At 49.2% G+C, this 23,910-nt stretch overlaps 1 protein-coding gene across 1 annotated transcript; it reads right to left on the reverse strand.

Moving 5' to 3' along the window:
- Positions 1–693: 693 nt before the first annotated feature.
- Positions 694–19,959, reverse strand: serpine1 (serpin peptidase inhibitor, clade E (nexin, plasminogen activator inhibitor type 1), member 1). The gene is made up of 10 exons (XM_030087031.1): positions 19,955–19,959; positions 5,356–5,389; positions 3,155–3,393; positions 2,802–3,026; positions 2,537–2,731; positions 2,264–2,462; positions 2,084–2,181; positions 1,824–1,910; positions 920–1,003; positions 694–834 (listed from the first exon to the last, which is right to left on the reverse strand). Exons 3-10 carry the CDS (start codon positions 3,390–3,392, stop codon positions 788–790), a joined length of 1,173 nt encoding a protein of 390 aa, XP_029942891.1. The 5' UTR covers position 3,393; positions 5,356–5,389; positions 19,955–19,959; the 3' UTR covers positions 694–787.
- Between the last annotated feature and the right edge of the window lie 3,951 nt (positions 19,960–23,910).

Raw genomic sequence — 23,910 nt, forward strand, 5'->3', positions numbered from 1 at the left:
AGCCCGACTGCACACTGGCAGTTTCAGCACGTAGATGAGAAAGTACAAAGAGACAATACATTTTTATTCTATTTAATCTTCATTCTTACGTTATAGTATTTGCACTTGTCTTGCATTCCGGTGAAGTGTGTTAAACTGCATACTGTGTGCTTTTATGTAACGCTTTGGCAATGTGAATGTGTGTTTGTCATGCCAATAAAGCTTCATTGAACTGAGAGAGAGAGAGAGAGAGATGCTGTATCAATATTTTTGGTATATTTGTGTGCGTTAATGTGTGGAGGTGTGTTTAATAGTGTGTATTACTGTTTGTATAGGTGTGTGGGGATGAGTATTGGTTTTTTATTTATCAATATTGTTTTCGATTGAACAATATTTTTGTTTTTGTGAGAGAGCCATCTTTAGAGCCTGGATTTCCAGGCGAGACAGTTTGAACAGTCTTATTTCAGTGCATCACGTGGTTTCCAGATAGGTCAGTTCCTTTTCAGTCCACAAGAGGTCAGTGTTGACCTTCTGCATTCAAAACACCAAACAGGCCCTTGTAGAAACATAATATTCTTTAATAAATAAATATTTCAAAAATACAAAAAAATGAAAAATAAAGACAACAGGAATCCATCTTTCTGGGGTGTGAGGCAGGCAGCCGTCTGTCTCCAGCCTCTGTCCTCCTCATCAAGTGCATCTGACGACAGAAATCCACCAACGCCGTCCCTCCTCCAGGCCTCTGGTGATGGAGGTGTTGGTTTGAGCAGCAGTAGTCACACAGTGGAGCGGAGCGGCCTTCAGACGGCTACTGTTGGCGGGGCTGGTTGAACTGCCCGCTGAACAGGACTGCACCTGAACACAGAGGGGGGAGGGTGAGCGCCGACCGCCGACCGGCCACGGCCCGCTCCGTCAGGCCGGCTGGAGACCAGCCGTTTACCTGTGTGCTTGTGCTGGATGAGGAAGAGGAAGGGCCTGTCCAGGGTGATCTCCTCCACCGCCATCCGGGAAAACATGACGGCAGCTGAGGAAACAAGAGAAGAGCTCCGGTCAGGGCTGTCCTCAGTCGTCTACCGACGTCTTCTCTGGAGACTGTGGAGGCCGTCCATTCTTTGAGTTGTTCTCCAATCCCCCGGCCCCCGATTAACTTTGATGCTACAGCTTTGAAAAGGCCAAATGTCTCTGCTCTATGAATGAAATCCTCTGTTGGAGTCCGACGCCTGCTCCATCTTGGAAAATGTGCGTCTTAGCAGTAGAGCAGCAGAACTTGCAGAACGACTGGAATGAATCTAACGCTGTGTGAAGGTTCATACGGAGGAATGATTTAATTCAGCTTTAAAATCTGAATAAACCAGACACTTTATTCAAACTAAAAGTGCTATGAGCGGCTTTGCGTCACGTAGTATTGTTCCCCCCTCCCCCTCGTCTTCCTATCATTGTGAAGCAGAATTCACCAAGCATTGGATTGTTCACCCACTAGCAGGGAACGTGAGCTGGTTAGACCGTGGTGAGACAGGTGAGTTTGACCCTGCTGATGATGTGTTGCTGCAGTAGTAATTCTCAGTGATCTCAGTTTGCCAGTTTAGGACGGTTCAGATAGTCATCAGAAAGCACAGATATAACATCCAGAACGCTATGCTGCCTGTTTGGCAACATCAAGAACTGACGGGGAAGACAGACGATTAAAGGGAACGGCTGTTCAATAATAGCTGACAGATGGAATTACCAAAACTATTCTTACAGTAAATTTCCTATTTATCTGTAATCATTTTAGGGGTTTTTTTCCAAGGTCATTTTATCGTCAAACTAAAACTCTCATCCAAACATCGCCCGGCCTCGGCTACCTGTTGCTGCTGCTCCTCTGGTGCCTTGCTCGTTCACTTCCAGCTTCACACCCTGCAGGATCTTGGACACACACAGCCTCTCGTCAGCTGCAAACAGAGAACACCGTCAGGTCGGTTCCGTCCGGGTGGACGGCCTTAGTTTAGTGAAGCTGTTTAAGGTTGCTTCCACACAACCTGAGCATGTTTGTTACATAAAGCGTGACAGAGCGGGTTAGGCAGCGCTCGGCTTTGGAGACGAAGCCGAGCCGACGTGGACTTACTGGTGATGCGGGTGAAGTCGGCCGTGAGGTTGAATATGTCTCCCAGCCCCATGTTGATCAGCGTCGTCTTCAAATCCACCTCCGTGTTCAGAGTGAACCTGGAAGTCGGCAGAAAGACGGCGGTTTACTTCGTGCTGCGGGTGGTGACCCTCGGCCGGCGTCCTGGCGGCGGCGGCTCACCTGGGCAGCGCCAGCTGTCTCTTCACGCTCCTCAGCTCCGCCCTCCACTGCCCAATCAGCCGGCTGCTCAGGTGCTCGCTCAGCGCGCTCAGAGGCACCTCGGGTTCGAACGGGGACACCAGGAACATGCTGAGCGAGTCGCCCTCGTACGGCACCTCCAGGACGTCGTAGTCCACGCCGTCGGCGGTCACGAACTCGCCTGCGGGGGAACGAGGCGTTCAGCCGAGCGGAGGCGACGCACTGCGGCCACGCTCCACTGGAGACGCTCCCTACCGTAGTTGAAGCGGTTGGTGAGACGCATCATGTGCACGGGCACGGTGCTGCCGTTGGCGCAGTGGAACATCCGCTCCTGGGTCAGCTTGGGGTCGAAGGGAACCTTCCAGACGCCCTGGAAGTGCAGCGCGTTCAGCAGGACCAGGCGGGTCTCGTCAGACAGAGACCCTGCAGCCAGAAACTCCGGGACGGCTCCTGCAGAGGTGAACCCGGGGTCAGACGGGGAGCGGAGCCCTGCGGGGGGCGCCGTGGGGACGCAGCGTACCTGCGGTGTGGTCCGACACCCAGGCGTTGATGACGTGCACGGCCTGGTCCGGCCTGGTGAAGTCCACCTGGTGGGGGTGGGCCTGGAAGGCCTTGGCCAGGGTCCGGCGGAAGCTCTTCTCCAGGCTCATCTTCCTCTCCACCATCACCCCGCTGGCCATCTCCACCCCCTGCTCGCTGGACAGGTCCCGCTGCAGGAGGCGCTGCTGCCGGGGCATGCCTCGCTCTGCACCGGGGAGTCCATCATCATCATCATCATCATCATCATCATCATCATCATCATCATCATCATCATCAGACCCGCCTTCACAGAGGAACCCGCTGGTCCCCAGCACCTCAGTCCCGCCGTCTCACCTTGCAGAGAAAAGCCCATGGCGGCCGTCAAGGCTTTCCGCGTCTTCCCATCAGCCCCGAGCTGCGCCATGGCCAGGACGGACGCCACGCCGTACGGAGAGAGAACCACGTTCCGGTCCGCCGAGCCCCGCGCCAGCTGGGAGAACACCTTCAGTCCGAAGTCGGTCTGCTTGTCCTGCAGGGAGCCGTGGCTCAGCCTGCTCAGGGTCAGCAGCAGGAAAACACACACACAAAGCATCCTGCAGACACACACACACACACACACACACACACACACACACACACACACACACACACACATACAGCCTGTGAACATGACGGCTTTACACTCAAACTGCTCCAATTAAAAACATCCCTGCTGCTGGAAGCTGCTCCTGGACCTGGCCTGGGCCCAGCCTCTGACTCAGGATGTCTTCACCGCAGAGGGTTGAACTTCAGCAGAAGTGGAGCCGGAGCTCATCAGGACAAAATGTGAAATTCTTCAGAGATGAAGAGGCAGCTTGTGCGAGCCAGACGACAATATGTGAATAAACCGCTGAGCCAGAGAGCCTCTGCTTGTTCAGAACGGACAGAGCAGCTCCCGCATGTCCTCTGGGAAAGATTAAGGCCTGTCCTCCCAGGCAGATAACACACAGGATACACTGAAGGACGCCACGGCTTTTCCTTCTCTCAGTCACACAACTGCATTTCACTGAAAGGCAAACAATAGAACCAGCAGAATACCAAGAAAAATAAGGGAAAAGAGTTATAAAGCTGGCACTTCAGAGACTAACTCTGCTCAAAGAAATGCTCGCTGCCTTTCCAGTGTGAGTTAGCTCAAGGAAAACAGTCTGAATGTTCTAGAAAGTGAAAACTAGGCAGAAATCTGACAAATAATCCACTGGATCAACGACCAGCAGCGCTGGATGTGAACCTGCACCGAACACGCTGCAGCAGCCAGCTGCTCGCTGGCCACGCTCGGGGCGCTAGGAGGACATCGTCCAGGGAAATGTGGTTGAAGTCAACGGGAAGCTTTCAGTTAAATCTCAGCATTTTCAGTGCTGTTCTTTTGTCGGCGGGATGTAAACGTTTTCTCAGCCACGGCCGAGCCGGAGCTGGCCGTCGTGACGTGACTGGCGCCAGCTGAGCACCGCTGCATCATGGGACAGACCCATGGCAGCAGAGTGTCGGCAACGATTTTCCGTGGCGGTCGTCAATAGTGCGTCTGTCCACGGGTCAGAGAGTGAGTCACGGGTCGGCGCCGTGGCCTCCTGTTTGCTCACTTTCACTGTCAACAGCGAAGAGTTTGAAACCTCGGTCAGAGGAGAAACCGCAGGGAGCTGTGGGAAGGTCTGAGACGGCGCTGGAGTCAGTCCAGCGACACACACTCGCAAGATTATCCAGGCTCCACAGACAAAATGATCACATGATCTGATCCTCACATCTGAAACAGTTTTGATTCAGCCGCTCATGTTTTTAATAAAGCTTCTAGATTTAAAGATGGTTTTTTTTTGATAAATTTAATCACCGCATGAAGCTTCCTTCAGCTTTCTCGTGCTTTCAGTTTGAAATACTGGAGAAGGAAGCTCTCAGATTTGCACCCGTTGGTCTTTGAAGCTTATTATATCATTTACTTCCACCTCCGTGCCAGATCCAGTCATTAAACCGTTCACTAACTTCCTTCCAGTGGCTTCTTTTAACCAGGACTCCCCCTGACCCTCACACTGTCCCCTGATGTCCGCTCCGGGGGTCCGGCCCCACACTTTGACCTCCAGTGTGTCGCAGTACATCTGGACATTTTGAAAGCTTTGGTCTGACACGGTCCTGCTCCATACAGCTGCGTGTTTCAGCTCAGCTGCGGCCGATTTCTAGAAAAGCTTCAAGCATCAGTGAAAGTCTAGAGGTTAAAAATGATCTACGTTCCCAAGAGACGTCCAGATGGATGAAATCCCATCGGCAGCTGGTTCAGTAAATACGAAAACACATGAAACCTTCAAAATAATCTACCCCAAAATACTTTTATTTACAACTTCATCCATAGAGGACAGACCTTCATATTTGATGAATTAGTAAAACGCAGGTTAAATGAACAGAACGGTGTCAGTGCTTCTGTTCAGCTCTGTTCCGTTTGAGTTTCAGAGCTGCTGTCAGTCTTAATTCCACACTCTCAACAGGAGAACGAGGCTCGGAGCAGTGGAGCTCAGGTCAGGTGGATCTCTTACCTTCTGCTGTCTGGAGATGAAGAAGATGAAGAAGCTGAAAAGTCTCCAAGTGTTCGTTTGTTCCTGCTGCTGGAGTCTGAATCGCCGCCAGAGCTTCAGCCCTCTTATAGAGGAGAGCTGCAGCGTGAAACCCCGCCCCACACACACACACACACACACACACACACACACACACACACACACACACAGCACCATCAGTCTATGATGTCATCTTACACTGTCTGGCCAGACTTCCTTTCTGTGAACACACATTCTTTTCACTCCCCCCAACACACATACACACACACACACACACACACACACAAACACATACACACACACACTGAAAACATGACACAGCATATGGAAAGTTACTTGAGTGTTTAGCGACTCACACATCACTGTGCTTCCTGTTCATGTCAGAGCAGGTCTTCAGAGGACACACACACACACACACACACACACACACACACATATCAGTCATGTTTATTCAGCCGCCCCCCCCGGGTCCCTGGAGATCTCGGGGGGGATAATCGCTGCACACGCTCAGTGTTTCCCTGCAGAACTCAAGCCAGGCGGAAGTGAGTGGGCTGGTTGGTGTTTTTTCCCTCAGAGACAGGAGCGTGTTGGGACGTTGCCACGGTAACACAAGAAGTTATCAGTGAGTAAGTTCACCGGTCTGACAGCGTCTCTGTAAACAGCTCCTCCGAGACAAAACGAGACACCGTCCTCCGAGACTGAAGACGGCTGATGACGGATTCAGCTGGTCTTCGATTCACACGGTGAATCTGAGCCTAAAGCTCCGGAGACCGAGTTCGTCCTGCCAGGTCTATCCATGACACTCTGTGGACTTCTCTGGGACTGATTTTAGGGATTTCTGTGGAGGCTGAAGTTGTGGCTCGTGGCACTGAAGCAGTAAACAGAAGACAGTCCTCTTATCAGAACCATTGTCTCGGACTCAGACACTCCAGTGACTCATGTTCAGACCCAGCTACTGAAAACACTCTCCAGAGCCTCAGCACGTCCACATCCTTCTCTTTTCATGGTAAATATCTGACCTGTCATCAGTCCACAATGTGAGCTCCCAAAGGTGGAATTTCGTCTATTTTTGATGCGTGGATTCCCAGTCCAGGGCGGTGACACATAAAAACACCAAATTTGGTGGCAGCTCTCAGCATTCCTGGCCCCCCGACTCACTGAGCGTCTGGCAGACAGCACACACAACGGGAATGAACACATTTTTCCAGATCCATGGGGAACGAGCGGTTTGGCCGACCCACAAAGCCCCTAATTGAAACCACGACAACTCTGAAAAAACCCAACGGCAGAGGCCAGGCGCTTCCTGGAGGTCGCATGACGGCGCTGCTCCGTTCTACCCAGAAGGTGTTGAGACAACGTAAACACTCTGCCACAAAACCAAGAAGAAAGGCGCTGGGTGTAGCTCACAAACAGACATGTTTCCTCTCTTCCCTGGGGAGGGAGTCTCCACATTCACCGACATAATCCTCTTCAGGCCACGCCCACCGGAGCAGCAGTGGGGTGTCTCCTGTCCTCTGTGCTCTGCAGCGGCAGGCTGCTTCATTAGGGACGCCTGCTGCACTCCTGCTCGACGCTGCTCTGTCAGCAGAAGACATGAAGAGGGTCAAGCTGAGCAGGACCAGCACGAAGGGAGGGGATTTGAGGGACTCTCAGCCTTTCTGACAACCTGATGGTTTGCTGGATTGTTTTTTAGTGACTTTGGCTTCAGTCTCCTTCATCTGGCTCATGACAGTATTTTCACGCCCACCACGTCCCTCAGAGCCATGGACTCAGCTGTCAAACGTGTCGGTATCAGACGAAGACACTGTTCAACACTCCTTTCAAATAAAAAAAAGCTAATAGCAAAGACACACAACCACCTTGTCCCCCTTTAAAACATGACCCTGTCCATGATACAGCTGGACGTCCTGCATGTGGTCCTTGTGGGCCACAGTCCTGCATGTCTCAGGTCCCTGAGGGCTCCGAAGGAGCATGTGAGCTGTGGAGGCGTGCAGGACCAGGACGGCCTGTCTGTTTACACTGTGTGTGGATCTGAACATTCTTATTCTCTGCTCTACTTATTTATTTTTCTATTTTAGAAGCCTCTCAGAGGGCAGCGCTCAAGGTTCAGATGGAGGGAAAAATACAATGTTCCACTGAGCAGAGGAGGCTTCCTGCAGAACCAGACCCAGAACCAGACCCAGAGGAGGCTTCCTGCAGAACCAGACCCAGAACCAGACCCAGAGGAGACTTCCTGCAGAACCAGACCCAGAACCAGACCCAGAGGAGGCTTCCTGCAGAACCAGACCCAGAACCAGACCCAGAGGAGACTTCCTGCAGAACCAGACCCAGAACCAGATCCAGAGGAGACTTCCTGCAGAACCAGACCCAGAACCAGACCCAGAGGAGGCTTCCTGCAGAACCAGACCCAGAGGAGACTTCCTGCAGAACCAGACCCAGAACCAGACCCAGAGGAGACTTCCTGCAGAACCAGACCCAGAACCAGACCCAGAGGAGACTTCCTGCAGAACCAGACCCAGAGGAGGCTTCCTGCAGAACCAGACCCAGAGGAGACTTCCTGTAGAACCAGACCCAGAACCAGACCCAGAGGAGGCTTCCTGCAGAACCAGACCCAGAACCAGACCCAGAGGAGGCTTCCTGCAGAACCAGACCCAGAACCAGACCCAGAGGAGGCTTCCTGCAGAACCAGACCCAGAACCAGACCCAGAGGAGACTTCCTGCAGAACCAGACCCAGAACCAGACCCAGAGGAGGCTTCCTGCAGAACCAGACCCAGAGGAGACTTCCTGCAGAACCAGACCCAGAACCAGACCCAGAGGAGACTTCCTGCAGAACCAGACCCAGAACCAGACCCAGAGGAGGCTTCCTGCAGAACCAGACCCAGAACCAGACCCAGAGGAGACTTCCTGCAGAACCAGACCCAGAACCAGACCCAGAGGAGGCTTCCTGCAGAACCAGACCCAGAACCAGACCCAGAGGAGACTTCCTGCAGAACCAGACCCAGAACCAGACCCAGAGGAGGCTTCCTGCAGAACCAGACCCAGAGGAGACTTCCTGCAGAACCAGACCCAGAACCAGACCCAGAGGAGACTTCCTGCAGAACCAGACCCAGAACCAGACCCAGAGGAGACTTCCTGCAGAACCAGACCCAGAGGAGGCTTCCTGCAGAACCAGACCCAGAGGAGACTTCCTGTAGAACCAGACTCAGAGGAGACTTCCTGCAGAACCAGACCCAGAGGAGGCTTCCTGCAGAACCAGACCCAGAGGAGACTTCCTGTAGAACCAGACTCAGAGGAGACTTCCTGCAGAACCAGACCCAGAGGAGACTTCCTGTAGAACCAGACCCAGAGGAGACTTCCTGTAGAACCAGACCCAGAACCAGACCCAGAGGAGACTTCCTGCAGAACCAGACCCAGAACCAGACCCAGAGGAGACTTCCTGCAGAACCAGACCCAGAGGAGACTTCCTGCAGAACCAGACCCAGAACCAGACCCAGAGGAGACTTCCTGCAGAACCAGACCCAGAACCAGACCCAGAGGAGACTTCCTGCAGAACCAGACCCAGAGGAGACTTCCTGCAGAACCAGACCCAGAACCAGACCCAGAGGAGACTTCCTGTAGAACCAGACCCAGAACCAGACCCAGAGGAGACTTCCTGTAGAACCAGACCCAGAACCAGACCCAGAGGAGGCTTCCTGCAGAACCAGACCCAGAACCAGACCCAGAGGAGACTTCCTGTAGAACCAGACCCAGAACCAGACCCAGAGGAGGCTTCCTGCAGAACCAGACCCAGAGGAGACTTCCTGCTGTTTTGGTTGGAGTTTGAGGATTTAAAGAAAAAATGACTTTACAGAATGGATACCACAACTTGCACATTTTCCAGCTGGAGTGCACGAGGTCCAGAGTGAGACTTTCAGAGGATTTCTGGGTCGCTTTTGTTCTGGACTGAGTTATGAAGTGATCAGTTTTCAGATCTTGCACCAGTCCGGTTTTGGATGAAATAAATCCAAACTCTAACAGTTCACAGAGGATGACTGTGGGTTCTGGTTCAGTTTGTTTCTGAGATGAACTCCTGATTCAGTTCATCTTACAGGAAACGGGAGCAGACAGTCCCTTCAGAATAAGAGCACGGCTGTCGGCTGACAGGTTGGACTCTTCCCTCGAACAGATTGCTCATATCCCTGCAGTTGGATGAACGCTGGCGCTTTACAGGCCTTGTCCTGAAAAGAACCCAGAAGCGCATCTGGATCTGGGATCTGGAACTTCAGAACCAAACGAGCCGTTTTTACCACTTTCCCCCACAGTAAAATTCATCTGCAGCCACGAAGCGTCTGAGACTTGAAGCTGAAGATAACACAGCTCTTGAAGTCTGCAGTTTTCATGTTTAATGCTGCGGTCCTGCTGAGTGGAGGGAAAACCCCGGTTTCCATGTCTGAATGTTGGTGTTCTGCTTTTTGATTCATGGTGTCATAACCGGGCTGTGGCTCCGTGGCTTCATGCTTGGCTCGGTCTCCGCCCTCCTCTGGCGGCGCCGCCTGGTCCTCTCAGCTGTTTCATCCTGATCTGCACTCAGGTTCCTCACGCCTCACGTCTCAGACCACACAGCCGAGTCTTTCTGCTTGATCAGGGAAATCACCGGGATCAGATTAAAAATGTTTAATCTGCTGTTTGCCGCAAAGACATTAAAAGTTTCACAAGTCTTTACTTAAAAAAGAAGTAGATTTGACAGTAATATGTTCACAAGCACCAACTGATTCACCGTCTATAGTTAATTTACATGTAATCCTCTTTTGTCCCATTCGAGGCACGGTACCTGTGAATACCCGTAAGGTTTTGAACGTGTTTTCAGACGGAGACGCTCCCATGTTCAGCATAACGAATTTGTCAGTGTAAACCACAGCGGGCCGCCGTCCTCCGACGCTAACGAAAGCGACAAACCCAGCAATAAACTCAAACGACGGAGTTTAAGACGGCTGAAGTCATCGTCTTCTGACTCTTTCCTTCCGTCTGAAGCCTTTTTACAGGTCCATTTACACTTTCTTCTGCTTCTTTTATCTTGTTTCCTAAGCTTGGATGGTTTTCTTCAGTGCCTTGGTGGCTGTTTGGTTTTCCTTTTTAAAGCATCACGGTGGAGATGAGAGCAGACTCAATCACACAGACCAGAGAACGAAAGCTTCAGATGTGACCTCAGGCCCTAATCCTGCATTTCATTCACGTTTCTGAACATGTCATCCTGTTTGGTCGAAGGTGAGACGCTGGTCAGCTGTCAGGATCTCTACATTCCATATAAGGCTGCGAACGGGACTGTGCTGTGCCGCCCACTCAGTTCTCTGCGGGGGCTTCAGGGACTCTGCCGCCGCCAAGACCCAGCTCTCCATCACAACCCTGCGGACGGAGGAGGACTCGACAGCAGCAGCGGGAACCGGGATCACACCGGGACTCCACCCTGCACCATTCAGCATGACTGGTGGAACAGCATTTCTGCCAAGCATCAGTGAAAGTCAATGAAGTCTGTTTTTAAACCTTCAACTCATTACAAGCAGAACTCACCTGAATCAAAATGGAATGAAGGGCTGAAGTCAAACCCAGCTGGAGCCAACCAGCAGAGAGGAAGCGCTGGTCTGAGAGGGATCAGGACTGACTTTCCTCTGAAGAGCGTCAGGAGGAGGATTTTCATCATTTTAGTCACTCGGTGTGACGTTTGACTCTGACGCAGTGAGTCCGCCCAGGTCTGTGGATCAGCAGGACGTACCGAGCTGCGAGAAGCGATTTCTCATTCAAGAGAATGAAGAAAGAAAAGACCTCAAACTGTCTTCCTTCCTTTTTATTTTGAACATGAACAACATGTAATCGTCAGACAGACTGCAGATTTAAACACAAATAAAGACAAAAATAACAGAAGGAAAACAACCAGAGGGTCAGAGGAGTTTGTCATTTTACAGTTACTTACATTGGTTTTCTCATTTCTTGAAACAGAAATTTAATCCTCAAAACAACCTGAGAAGTTGTAAAAAGTTCTAAATAGGAGTAGTGAAGGTATCACGTACCAGGAAGGGGAGGAGCCTGACAGGAGGGCGAGCTGTGGAACTCCAGCTGGTTCACAGCACTCTAGGCTACAGACGGCTTTCCTTGTGTGTGTGTGTGTGTGTGTGTGTGTGTGTGTGTGTGTGTGTGTGTGTGTGTGTGTGTGTGTGTGTGTGTGTGTGTGTGTGTGTGTCTCTATAATTCCTTTGTGTTTCTATAGTTACTACAATTTCCTTGGCAGTATGAGAGCAAAGTGTGAAGTCAAACTCTGGAGGTCTGTCTCACTGTTTCAGGCCTGTTTTCCTTCAGTGTTGATGTCTGAGTGAACTGTTTGGAAGAGATGTGATCTCTGACAGTTGAGCCATAGTGCTGAGCTGAACCGTCCAGGCTGTTTGAGAACGTCTGGTCTGTCTGGAGAAACGAGCCGAAGCTGCTCAGGAGGATCTTTACATTCTGGAGGCTCTGACTGAAAGAAACAGAGATTTGAAACATGGGTGAACAGATTTGAGAGAGAGAAGAGCTTCAGGAAGTGAACTCTGGTGTTGAGCTGATGGAAGACTGTTTTGCCAAACGACCTTACAGTTTTGAAAATGTAACTTCTGTTTCAGGAAATGAGCCAAACCAATGGAGAAATAAAAACTGTGAAACGCAGGAAAGCTTTCAGTGAGCAAGTACGAACACAGAACTGCAGCCCGCGGTCAGACGTCACTGGTTTATGAGCAGTTTCTGCTTTTAAAGATCGTCAACAAGTTATGATCACAACTTCAGTTAAGACAACTGAAAAATCAGGAACCTTCCCACAATGCAACTTGGCACAACCCCCCAGCATTATGTCTGTGATCATGATGATTAGCAGTGGTTAATAGTAGTGGTAGCAGTGGTTGGTCGTAGTGGTAAGGTCGATGAGATGCGCTGAATAACGGCCAGCTGGGAGGAGGAAGCTGATCTCCTCGTCTCGCAGTGAAAGCGTCTGCTGAATCCAGTCATTGGCGATAAGTGACACACTCACTGGAGTCGCCGGGTTCACTCCTGAGGAAACCCTCAACTCTCCGCTGTTGAGCAAGACTTTCCAGGACAACTTCTGCTTTCACTGATAAAGAAAGCCCGGCGTGGGGCGCATTACGCAGAGATGAAGCACCGCCACAAAACTTTCATTATCAGAAATGCTCCAGAAATTCAAAGGAAGACATGCGTTTGCGTGTGTGCATGTGTGCGCGTGTGTGTGTGACTCACAGGACATTTACACTTTGTGAAAGCACAAAATTCACTCACGTATGGTTTTCTACTGTAATTGGTGGAGATTACAGAGTGAATGCACCGGTTTCATTTAAAGAGGTGAACACATTAAAATATGCTGCAGCTGTGTCCATTTCTAAAACATTTTGTTAGATGTGTTTTCTGATGCTTAAACGACAGTCACACACTTCACACACTTCACACACTTCACACACTTGTGGCTCGGTTGACAGAGTGTGGATCATGTCAAGCTTTAGGTGTGCCATTCTGTTTCTATTTCAAAAACACAAACAAACATCAATCTGTAACGGTTTCTCAGACACGGGGGGGATGTCCTTCATGTCCTCCATGTCCTTCATGTCCTTCATGTCCTCCATGTCCTTCATGTCCTCCATGTCCTCCATGTCCTCCATGTCCTCCATGTTCTCCATGTCCTCCATGTCCTCCATGTCCTCCATGTCCTCCATGTCCTTCATGTCCTCCATGTCCTCCATGTCCTCCATGTCCTCCATGTCCTCCATGTCCTTCTGGGGATCTGAACAGGAAGTCCTCCTGATTCCTCCACGGCTCACTCTCAGCTCCGGCCTGTCTCGATCCTCAGCTGTACTGAGCAGTAAACGGTGTGATTCCAGTCTGGACTCTGGGAGACGCTGTTCCTCTGTTCTCTCCGCTGTTCTCTCTGACAGTAACACTGCATGTTGGCAGATGATCTGAGGTCTGTCCTTCTGCTGTGTTTGATAGATGGATTCAAACAGTGAGCCATGCCGGAAGGAGCTGTTGGTCCATTTGTGCTTCAGTGTGGCGCTTTGCCACAACAGGGAATCAAACCACTCGCCCTGGGAGTGGAGGGTAACCGACTGTTCCTCTAAACAGCAGCGCTGCGCGGCTGAATGAGTGGGAAGACACGCCCACAGGGTGAACTGTCAGTGTTACATAACGCTGAGGCTTTTCCATGGAAGGCTGTCAGATTGCTGTGGTGCTGCGGTGGATCAGAGCCTCGGACCTGTGGCTCAGTGGAAAGCCGTGCCGGTCGGCCCGTCCTTACACGCATGTGGTCAGAGTGAGTAAGTGGGTGAGGCTCTCGGTAAGTGGTTCAGTTTCATAACCTGATGAGCTCCTGCTGCTGGCCCTCAGAGGAAACAGACTCAACACAGGCTTCAGCGGGCCGCTCTGCCGCTGTCAGCACGATCCGGACCCGACCGGAATGGACCGGAATGGACTTGAACAGACCGGACCTGACCGGACCAGACCGAAACAGATTAAACCATCCCAGATGTGGATGGCTTCTATACCCACAGCCTCAGGCAAACAAACAAACGGCCGCTCCTTATGTAACATGGCGCCAGGCCTCGTACTCAGTCCTGTCCTCAGTCCTGCACTCAGTCCTGTCCTCAGTCCTGCACTCAGTCCTGTCCTCAGTCCTGCACTCAGTCCTGTACTCAGTCCTGTACTCAGTCCTGCACTCAGTCCTGTCCTCAGTCCTGCACTCAGTCCTGTACTCAGTCCTGTACTCAGTCCTGTACTCAGTCCTGTACTCAGTCCTGTACTCAGTCCTGCACTCAGTCCTGTACTCAGTCCTGTACTCAGTCCTGTACTCAGTCCTGTACTCAGTACTGTACTCAGTCCTGTACTCAGTCCTGTACTCAGTCCTGCACTCAGTCCTGTACTCAGTCCTGTACTCAGTCCTGTACTCAGTCCTGTACTCAGTCCTGTACTCAGTACTGTACTCAGTCCTGTACTCAGTCCTGTACTCAGTCCTGTACTCAGTCCTGCACTCAGTCCTGTACTCAGTCCTGTACTCAGTCCTGTACTCAGTCCTGTACTCAGTCCTGCACTCAGTCCTGCACTTGAGACAGAGAGGTCAGAAGCTGGTCCTGCTGGATGACCGCTCATGCACTGAAATGGACCATGGAGAGATTACGAGTGTTTTCTAATGTGCTCTCAGCAGTCTGGTAAAGCAGAGCTCAGCTGATGGAGTCAGTGATGGAAGCTGAAAGCTGCAGATGAAGCGGGACTGGATTCTCCGTGACGAGGACTCGCTGTGAACCAGCTCCGAGCTGCAAAAGGAGGAATCATTAAACACCAGATGATTGAAATGGAACGTAGTTTTATTCTAATGAAGACATCTACAGGATACCTTTAAGGTCTGATGGAGGACCCCTTCAGGACCTGATGGAGGACCTCTTCAGGACCTGACGGAGGACCCCTTCAGGACTTGATGGAGGACCCCTTCAGGACCTGACGGAGGACCCCTTCAGGACCTGACGGAGGACCCCTTCAGGACCTGACGGAGGACCCCTTCAGGACCTGATGGAGGACCCCTTCAGGACCTGATGGAGGACACCTTCAGGACCTGACGGAGGACCCCTTCAGGACCTGATGGAGGACCCCTTCAGGACCTGACGGAGGACCCCTTCAGGACCTGACGGAGGACCCCTTGTCTGTGAAGAATAAATCCACATTCCCACAGAAGGTCTGGGATGAGCACACCTGGTCTGGAGCCAGGCGTTAGCCAGGCGCTGTGGACTGTTTGAGTGATTTCAGCCAAAGCTGGAAGAAATCAGGGATGACCTTTGACCTGTTTACATGACAACATTTTCCAGAAAAAACAACAATGGTGGTCGCAGTAACTGAAAACACAACCTTTTAAAAAATGGCTCCCGAGGTGAAACTTTTGGAAAAGGCTGTGACTCCGTCTCTGTGGAGACCGGAGGAGATGATCTGGTCTGAAAACGTTCTGACTCCGTCACACCACGGCTTTCTGATCATGCTGCTGCTGCAGAGGTCTGGAGCTCAGGACAAGAAGAGCAGTGTCTTCCTTCAGACCGATGACAGGTCCTCTCCTGGTCCAGATTCTGGTCCTGGTCCCAGTCCAGATCCTCCTGGTCCTGGTAGTTTCAGAGTTGGCAGTCACCGTAACAACACTCCAGCCTGGTGTTGTCTGAGTTCTCCAGTGTTCATGTTTAGACTGTTCTCCGTGGTTTCAGACCAACAAGACAGCTACTTGGATTCCAGAGTTTCTTGCGTTTCCGTGGAAACCAACATCATTTTCAGAGCATTGCTGTTGGAACGTTTCTGAAACGCTGTGTGGGCGTGGCCTGAGGGTGATTGTTTCCCTCCCAGTCTCAGACTCCGGACTCACCTGCGGTCCTACCTGCCGACTCAGCGCCGCTCAGTGAGTCAGCCTGAGTCCTCGTGTCCCAGCGGCGCCGGTGGGACATGTGGGGACATGAGGCCGGCGTGGAGACGTGAGCAGAGTGGTGACCTTTGACACACTGGGAGAGCTTCAGTGGCTCAGCAGCCTCCTGGTTACGGCGCCCAGCAGACCTGCTGACAGCAGGAGAACGGAGAACATCAGGCCGCCAGAGGACCAGAGGCGGTTCTGAGGCCGGCCTGCAGCGGAGCTGGAGAACCGCCACACCAGAACAGGAAGCACGAACAGGAACCTGGAAGGAAACGGTGGAGGAGACGTGATCGTCTGCAGCGCTAACACACACCCTGGTGTTGGGGGTCGTCATGGTTACCTTGGTTAATAGTGTTTAATTAATGTAGGGGTGACTAAATATTCATTTTTTTTTAATCATGGTTAATCATAATTAGGCTTAGAGCTTTTTTTCAGTTTTAAAACTCTGTTTTTAACACAGATATTTTATTGAGCTGGTCTCCATGGCACTTTATTTTGAAAGAAAATCCAACAAGATCCAAAAGGAAAATCTTTCTCTGTTTGAGTCCTGATCAGAGAAGTGAGTGGCTGCAGGACGTCTCCACGCTGAAACCTGAACAGAGACTTTAAATCAACTTTAGAACTGACTGACTGATGAATGCTTTATGTTGTGGACTGAAAACTGTCTTCAAATGCAAAACAACACTGTTCAAAAAGAAGACATTCAAAGAGTGATTAACGCTGGAAATATGCGATTAATCAGGACTGAACATTAAATATTTTTCTGCACAGTGCAGGACGAGCGGGTGAAACGACAGCTGGAGGGAGTGCTTCACATCCTGGAAGAAGTGCTTCATGGTGTTTCCTCACAGGAGCCTCAGACGAACCCGGACTCCGTTTCGCTCACTAACTGGTTGGTTTGCAGAACCGCCTCCAGCTGGTTCCTGAGCTGAGAGGATGAAGCAGCAGATATGGTCTTGAAACAGACGGATTATTACCAGCCCTGCACGTGACGAGCCTCTTCTGTATTTTGCTGAAGCAGCTGCTAACGTGTCTTGTCAGCACTGCAGGGTTTATTCGTCATGTGCAGCATATCTGGATGTTACAGGTTCAACTTCCTCCTGAAACAGCAGGTCAGGCGCTGCACCACCTCCCTTCACCAACAGTCTGCAGCTCTGCGCCCGTCTCCAAGGTTCCACCAGTCTTTCAACGTGCTGACTCAACGTGCTAAACACACTCACACTGAGGTGCAGTCACAGTTTAACGTTCTTCAGACTAAATGTGCTAAAGTGAAACAGTGAAAAGCCGAGGCCTATTGAACTGAACGTTTCCACTGTTTGCTGTCAGGACTGTGATAAAACATCCAAACGGACATAAAACACTCATCTGGTAAAGACGGTAGACCCGGTAGAACCTGAGCGTCCTGCAGCTGCCTTCCACTGCCGCTGAGCAATGCTGATCCCGGTGAGGGTTTCACTCCTGCTGCTCCCCCTGGAGGCAGGACAGAGAACACGTCCGTCTCACGTCCGTCTTCTGCGTCCAGGTCGGGACGGACTCAGAGACTTCATTCAACTGAAGCCTTTTCAGGCCGGTTTTCAAAATGAAGCACAGCAGCTGCATTTGTTGGCTAAACACTACTTTAGTTCATCCACGGTTCAGCAACAGGAGCCCCGTCTCTCGCTGCAACGCGTCTTCTGCACTCAGAAACACGAGCTGTTGGGTTCATGCCACATTTCTCCCTCTGCATTGTCTATCTGACAAAATGTAGAAATTCCATCCTTCATCAGTGGGGACGGCAGAGTTTTGTGGTGCATAAGGTAACGTCCGGTTCCTGCTCCATTTGAATTATCTATTAAAGAGAAACTCTTTATGCTCACATATCAACATTGTCGCTGATTGGCCAATTCAATCATGTATTGCATGCAATGTGAGTTTCAATTCAGGTATTGTGTGGTTTAAATCAGGTATTGCATGACACTGTGGGGTTTGATTCAGGTATTAGGCGGTTTAATTCATTTGTTTGGTGGTTAAAATCGTGGTGTGGGTGTCTTGCATGTGTCTTGCATGCAGTGTGTGGTTTAATTCAGGTATTAGGCGGTTTAAACAGCTGCCTCAGTGAGTGTGTGAAGGTGTGTGTGGACGGCCTCGGGACCTCTGGGTGTGATTCACTCCTCTCGGCACCGTGACAGGCGCCCGGCCTCAGCCGACCTCCCGCCGCCGCGTTAGGAGGCTCCTCCTCAGACAGCAGTGCGAGTCCAGGCCGGACCCCGAGCACATTCCTCCGTCTGCCGGGCTCGCACGCCGCCGTCAGAGGCCCGAGGAGGCGCCGCTTCGAGCCTCGGTGTGAACCCGGCCGGCTCCGTTACTCAGCTGCGAAGCGCCGTTTCTCTGGCTGTCATGGAAAATCTGTGCATGTGAACACAGAACAGCGTCTTCTTTTTATAGGAGCTGACTCATTCCTGCCAGGCGGCCGCGCTCTGAGGAACGTCCCTTCAGGTTCTGCATCCCACCGCTGTGAGCAACGCAGACATGGAAAAAGCTGCAGAGATGCATTTCAGCCCTCGCCTCCCACAGAAGAGGAAGCCGCTCTCTCCAGCAGCAACACCAAGAAACGTCCAGTTTGAAAATCACTCTAGAGAGAACGCTCACACACCCCTCTGTGTGCAGACTGGGACTGAAACTGCATTATTAATCCCACATTAAGCAGTTTTTGAAGAACCATTTTTCAGCCTCTGCCTTGTAAACGTTACCATCAAACAAGCTATATTTATTATGCTTGTGGTGTAAAAACTTCACAGTACACAACCAGACGAATAAAGTCAAAGAACTCCCAGAGGAGGAGGAGATCTTCTGCTCAGACTGCAGCGAATGAGCTTCCTCTCTCCACAGGTAAGTTCTCTACACACCAACGCCTGCTCATCTGAGAAGCTTCGCCGCTGTCAGTCTGCGTCTGTCTCTCCTTGGCACCAGTTTCCCTGTGCACCGGCGCCGGCTCTGGCTCCGCCTCCAGCTCCGCTGCAGCTGCAGTGTTTCTGAGAAGCCCTGGTTCAACACCACAGTGAGAGTCCACGATGCTGAACGAGGCTAGCCGATGGTCCCATCACAGACTTGAGGCGCTCCCCTGTGTTGGGCTAGAGCCGGGGTGTTCAACCTGCGGCTCTGGAGCCTCATGTGGCTCGTCAGTCCCTCTGCAGCGGCTCCACCAAGCCTTCACAATATGAAACGTGAATGAACTTACTTTAATTATAGTTCCACAACACAGAGCTGTTCAAAATGATTCGTCACTCTCGGTTCAAGAGAGATTCAAAGACAGGTTCAAGTAAAGGTGGGAAAAAAACACAACAAGTAGGGAAAAAAGTGATAGAATGTAGAAAAAAACATGAAATGTGTAGAAGTTCTAAAAGGAGAACATAAATATGGTTGGAACAAAGTCTGCAAAACTGCTGAAAAGAAGGTAAAAGGGTTTAAACAGCTAAAATTTCAAAATTGTCAACAAAAAATATTTGAAAATAGAAGCAAAACTGTTAAAAACAGGTACAACAATAGGTTACATTTAATAAAATGTTCACTATTCTGAACCCTAACTTCATAAATGCATCATAAGATCTAGTTTTTGTTTGTGAATCAAAACCGTATATAAAACTTCCTGAGCTGCATTCTCCTCATTCTAAAGGTGAAACGTTCTTTTTGGCTCCAGAACTACTGGACCTGGTGGAAAGTCACATAAAGGGCTCTTTGGTGATAGAGGTTTCAGAACCCTGGGCTACAGGAAGTCCAGCAGTGCTGGAGTGAGGGTGAGGCAGAGGAGGGTGGCGTCTGTCGGCAGGGGGGTCAGGGGGGTCAGGGGGGTCAGGGGGCTGAACAGGGCCTTCAGAGTCAAATCTATTAAAAAAACCAGGCTGAGTTCTTCAGTCCTGCCCACAGATCCACCAGCCCTCGGGTGGAGGTCTGTCTGCAGCCTGTCCTGGTCCTCAGGGCCCCCCAGACCTTGACTTCCCATCGTGTTCTCCTGGAGCTTCGATGCTAATGCTAGCCCGTCACACACAGCTCCACCCGCCACAGGGTCCAGTGCCGAGTCCACCAGAATGCTGCTGAAACCCCCCTCTGAGCCACACAGTGTTCAGTTCTTGGCTCCAACTGTTTTTGTGATGGAGTACCACAAGAAAATGAACGGCTGACGACACAATTGCTGACTGATCCGTTGTCCTGGAGACTGAAAGGTCAAAACCACAAACCGGCGGGCTGCTTTCTGATTCCCAGCAGGACACGCAGCAGAGTGACTCTGAACATGTGGTGGTGATGCTGGTGTTTGTGTGGGCCTGTCGGAAACACCAAACTCCCGAATAAACAAACACTTATGTGATTGTGTAGTCTCGTCTAAAGAAAGAGAAAACACACAGAAACCCGTGGAACATTTTTTGACCTCATTTCTGTCAGAAAACAGAAACAAAGCAGTTTATCATCAGTACGCTCACTTCTGTCAGCACAGCCTTCACCAACTCTAGCAGCATTTAAAGTCAGTGCGTGTGTGTGTGTGTGTGTGTGTGTGTGTGTGTGTGTGTGTGTGTGTGTGTGTGTGTGTGTGTGTGTGGTCAGGGCAGGGAAGCTGGCTGGGAAGATTAGTAACAGGACGTTACTCATGGAAAAGGAAAGTTACATAAGAGAAGATGTGTCTGTGTTTTATTTTCAGAGCAGCGTTCACAGTTTGGATCAGCTGGGTGTGTTTCCGTCAGAAGCCCGGCTGACTGCATTAAAGCACTGGTTTAGTGACACTGTTGGGTTTCTGCTGCCGTCACGTCAGCGTTTCTATTTCGCTTTGTCTCCATCTCCAGATAAAGACGCTGTCAGGACAGGCCTTCTGCCATGTCGTTACTGTGAGATGAATGGCAGATTTAAAGGTCCTGAGAGGATTCCAGGCTGAGGAGCACACAGAACAGAACACACACCAGAACAGTGCTCCGACCAGAGGTGTGTAACCTGCAGCCCTGCAGCGAAACAGCTCAAGAAACTCACCAGATTACACTGAAGTTAAAGCTGTTCTCTCACATAGCAGGCACACTGTGTGTGTGTGTGTGTGTGTGTGTGTGTGTGTGTGTGTAGAGCTAGACAATACTTCAGTCATCCAATAGGAAGAGTATTCTCCAGTGTCCTCCAGACTAGAATGTTAATATATCACATTAGTCAGAATAAACATTCAATCAGTCGACGTCACAAACATTAAAGTGTGAGATAAGCTCAGTGTGGAGCCGATCCTCCAGGCCTGCCGCAGAGTGACACTAGGTTGGGTCAACCAAAGGTTTGCCCAAAACATGGAGAAAACATTTTGTTTGGCCCGTTCCTCATTATTCGTAGACAGAAACAACATTTTTATGCGATGTGCTGTAGATCAGTGTTCTCGGTGTAACTCTGTGACTCAGAGCTAATTTCACAGTGACGTACCAAAGAAACATCCAGAGTCTTCCATTACATGAAGTTCTATTCTTCCCAAATGCAGGGAACAGAACAAACCATTGTTAGACAGCAGGGGGCGCTGGTGGATAAAGAATAAACCTCAGTATTTTCCAGACTGAAACAGTTGATTGAGGGCCGGCCTCCTCCACCCAGAGAGCAGCCAGAGCCCGACAGCACGGCTCGTTCACCTGGTGAGTCTGGAATCCTCCAGAAACGCCACGACAGTCTCAGCTCTGCTCTGCTTCTTCCAGCTGCAGCTGGTTTGGTTTGGTTTATTTTCAATTAGCATTCAGAGAAATGTTTGACTGTGAACACAACATAATACAAAAACTCAATGCTGACTGTTTTCTACAAAGAAAGAAAAACAAAAAACAAAGAACCCAGTCAGCTTAAAAAATGATTACCTTTCAGGTCTGAGTTGGTCTACGAAGCTCTCACAGCATTCAGTAAGAAATAATCACATTAATTATAAAGTTCCAGAACGAAGAAAGAGGAAACTCTGAGTCAGTACAATCAGCAGTAACAGTATTTTAAAGAATCATCATTTGTCTTAATTGTCATATTTTCTTTGAGCAACAACTTTGATCATCTTTTAAATGCAGACAGTGAACATCCTGTTCTCAGTTCGTCTTCACAGCCGTTCCACAGGTTGGCACATCTCTGCTTTATGGCTGCTCTCTGGCTCATTTCCCTCAGATTACAAGATCTCCTGATTTTTTTTTTTTAATTTAATGAATTTATTGTGAACACGAACAAAAATAAAACATAGTGCTAGACTATAAACTGAAAGCATAAATACAATAAACTTCAAAAAACAAAAGAAAGAAGAAGAAAACAACCAGAGAATGAAAATGAGTTTGTCTTTTTCATGTTCAAAATGGAGTGTGAGGAAATGGAAACGTGTCCAGCCCCATACTGCTCCCAAATAATGTCATGATAAAATCAATAATAATAATAATAACAATATTAACAAAACGACCAGGAATATAATGCAATAATATTACAAAAGAAAGCAAATAGATAACAAATAAATGAATGAATGAATGAATGAATGAATGAATAAATAAATAAATAAATAAATAAATAAATAAATAAATAAATAAATAAATAAATAAATAAGAGGAAGAAGGGCTTTCAGTGATGTTTATGCTTTTGTATTGAAGTGTATACCTTTAATAAACTGCTCCACGTTTGGGCTTTCAGCTCATTCAGACGGTTTCATGGTTTCACCCCATACACACAGACAGAAGCTTTTCCTTGAAGTTCTCCCTTTTAAACTTTTTCATACTTAAAATAAAACAATCCCCTGAAGTTACGAGCTCCCTCTCTTAGTCTAAACATGTTCTGAATGCTTCCTGCTGGTTGATTATTCTGAGTAGTGCAGTAGTGTCTCAGTCAGGGCCAGCAGGAACAGAATTATTCTTTAATTTATTAACTTTTGAAAGTAGATGTCTTATTCCGGGTTTAAATTTAGGCCTTCATTGATCACTACACTGTAAACGCGAATAAGTAACCACAACTCAAAGGTTTTAAGGGAATCATTTGCCTCAAAAGTTTGAAATTATTAAACATATTCAGAGCTTAAAACTTTAAAGGTGCATTGAGGAGTTTGCACTTTTTATGCGAAACAGCGCCCCCTGCAGGCCTTGGGCGTAACGCAGCTTAATGAAACAATCATGCCTGTGGCTCGCGTGCACGGAAGATAGGAACTCCTTCCTTGCTCGTTTAGTAGCGCTCAAGTAAAATGTAAGTGTCTTCTCCCTGGTGGAGTCTGTGTGGAGCTGCAGTGCTAGAAGCCAGTCTGTTCTGACTTCCTGGAAGATCCTGCTCAGTTGTTGCTCACTAAGCATCTGGCGGAGTAATGGCGGACAAAACGAAACTTAACGAGCTGGAGCGTGCATTACGTCATTTCTTTCAAATTCTCCTCAAAAAAACTCTGGTGCCGGACCGGCACTGTGACTTTCAAGTGACAATTTAGCGCTGTTAGAGGTTCTGGTAATGAATATGTCAGGGCACATTGTACACAGCATTAAAAACGTGGAACATATTTATGGTGGAAAATAAGTATTTTTAAGGTTGTAAAACTCCTTAATGCACCTTTAAAGTTACATGTACTATGTATCAATAATCTGAACTTTAAAAAAACTAGTTTTTTGTACTTAAATATGTCTGTTAAATGTACTATGTGTCAGTTATCTGAACTCAAAATAATGACTATTTTTGTACTTCAAAATTTCAGTAAGATGTACTGTAAATCAATTATCTGAACTTTTAAGTTTAGATAACTGTACATGTAACAGACATATTTAGGTACAAAAAAACTCAAATTTTCAAAGGTAGTACCTTGCACTTGCACTGTAAAAAAGGCACTCCAAATCAATCAATCAATCAATCAATCAATCAATCAAACTTTATTTGTAGAGCACTTTTCATGATAATAAAAACAACGCAAAGTGCTGAACAGTAAAAAACAGTCATAAAAACAAAAGAATAAAAACCGCACCATCAGTAAGTATACACCACACGCACACACACACATACGCACATGCACGCACACACACAGACATACACCCAATTTTTGCCCATAGCAAGGCAGAGGAGACATGGCATGGCACTAAGCATCATGGGAAAACACTACTAGTGGGGCCGTCCACACCAGGAGAAG

The sequence above is a fragment of the Salarias fasciatus genome, chromosome 3 (genome assembly GCF_902148845.1).
Source record: "Salarias fasciatus chromosome 3, fSalaFa1.1, whole genome shotgun sequence".
Classification (NCBI taxonomy): Eukaryota; Metazoa; Chordata; class Actinopteri; order Blenniiformes; family Blenniidae; genus Salarias; species Salarias fasciatus.

What these genes read in the sequence shown, in the direction of transcription:
- serpine1 (XM_030087031.1), bottom strand. Translation starts at nt 3,392, where the DNA reads ATGCTTTGTGTGTGTGTTTTCCTGCTGCTGACCCTGAGCAGGCTGAGC. An exon ending in CATGGGCTTTTCTCTGCAAG is followed by an intron (nt 3,027 to 3,154) that starts GTGAGACGGCGG and finishes TCCCCGGTGCAG; the next exon opens with AGCGAGGCATGCCCCGGCAG. An exon ending in CGACTTCACCCGCATCACCA is followed by an intron (nt 1,911 to 2,083) that starts GTAAGTCCACGT and finishes CTCTGTTTGCAG; the next exon opens with CTGACGAGAGGCTGTGTGTG.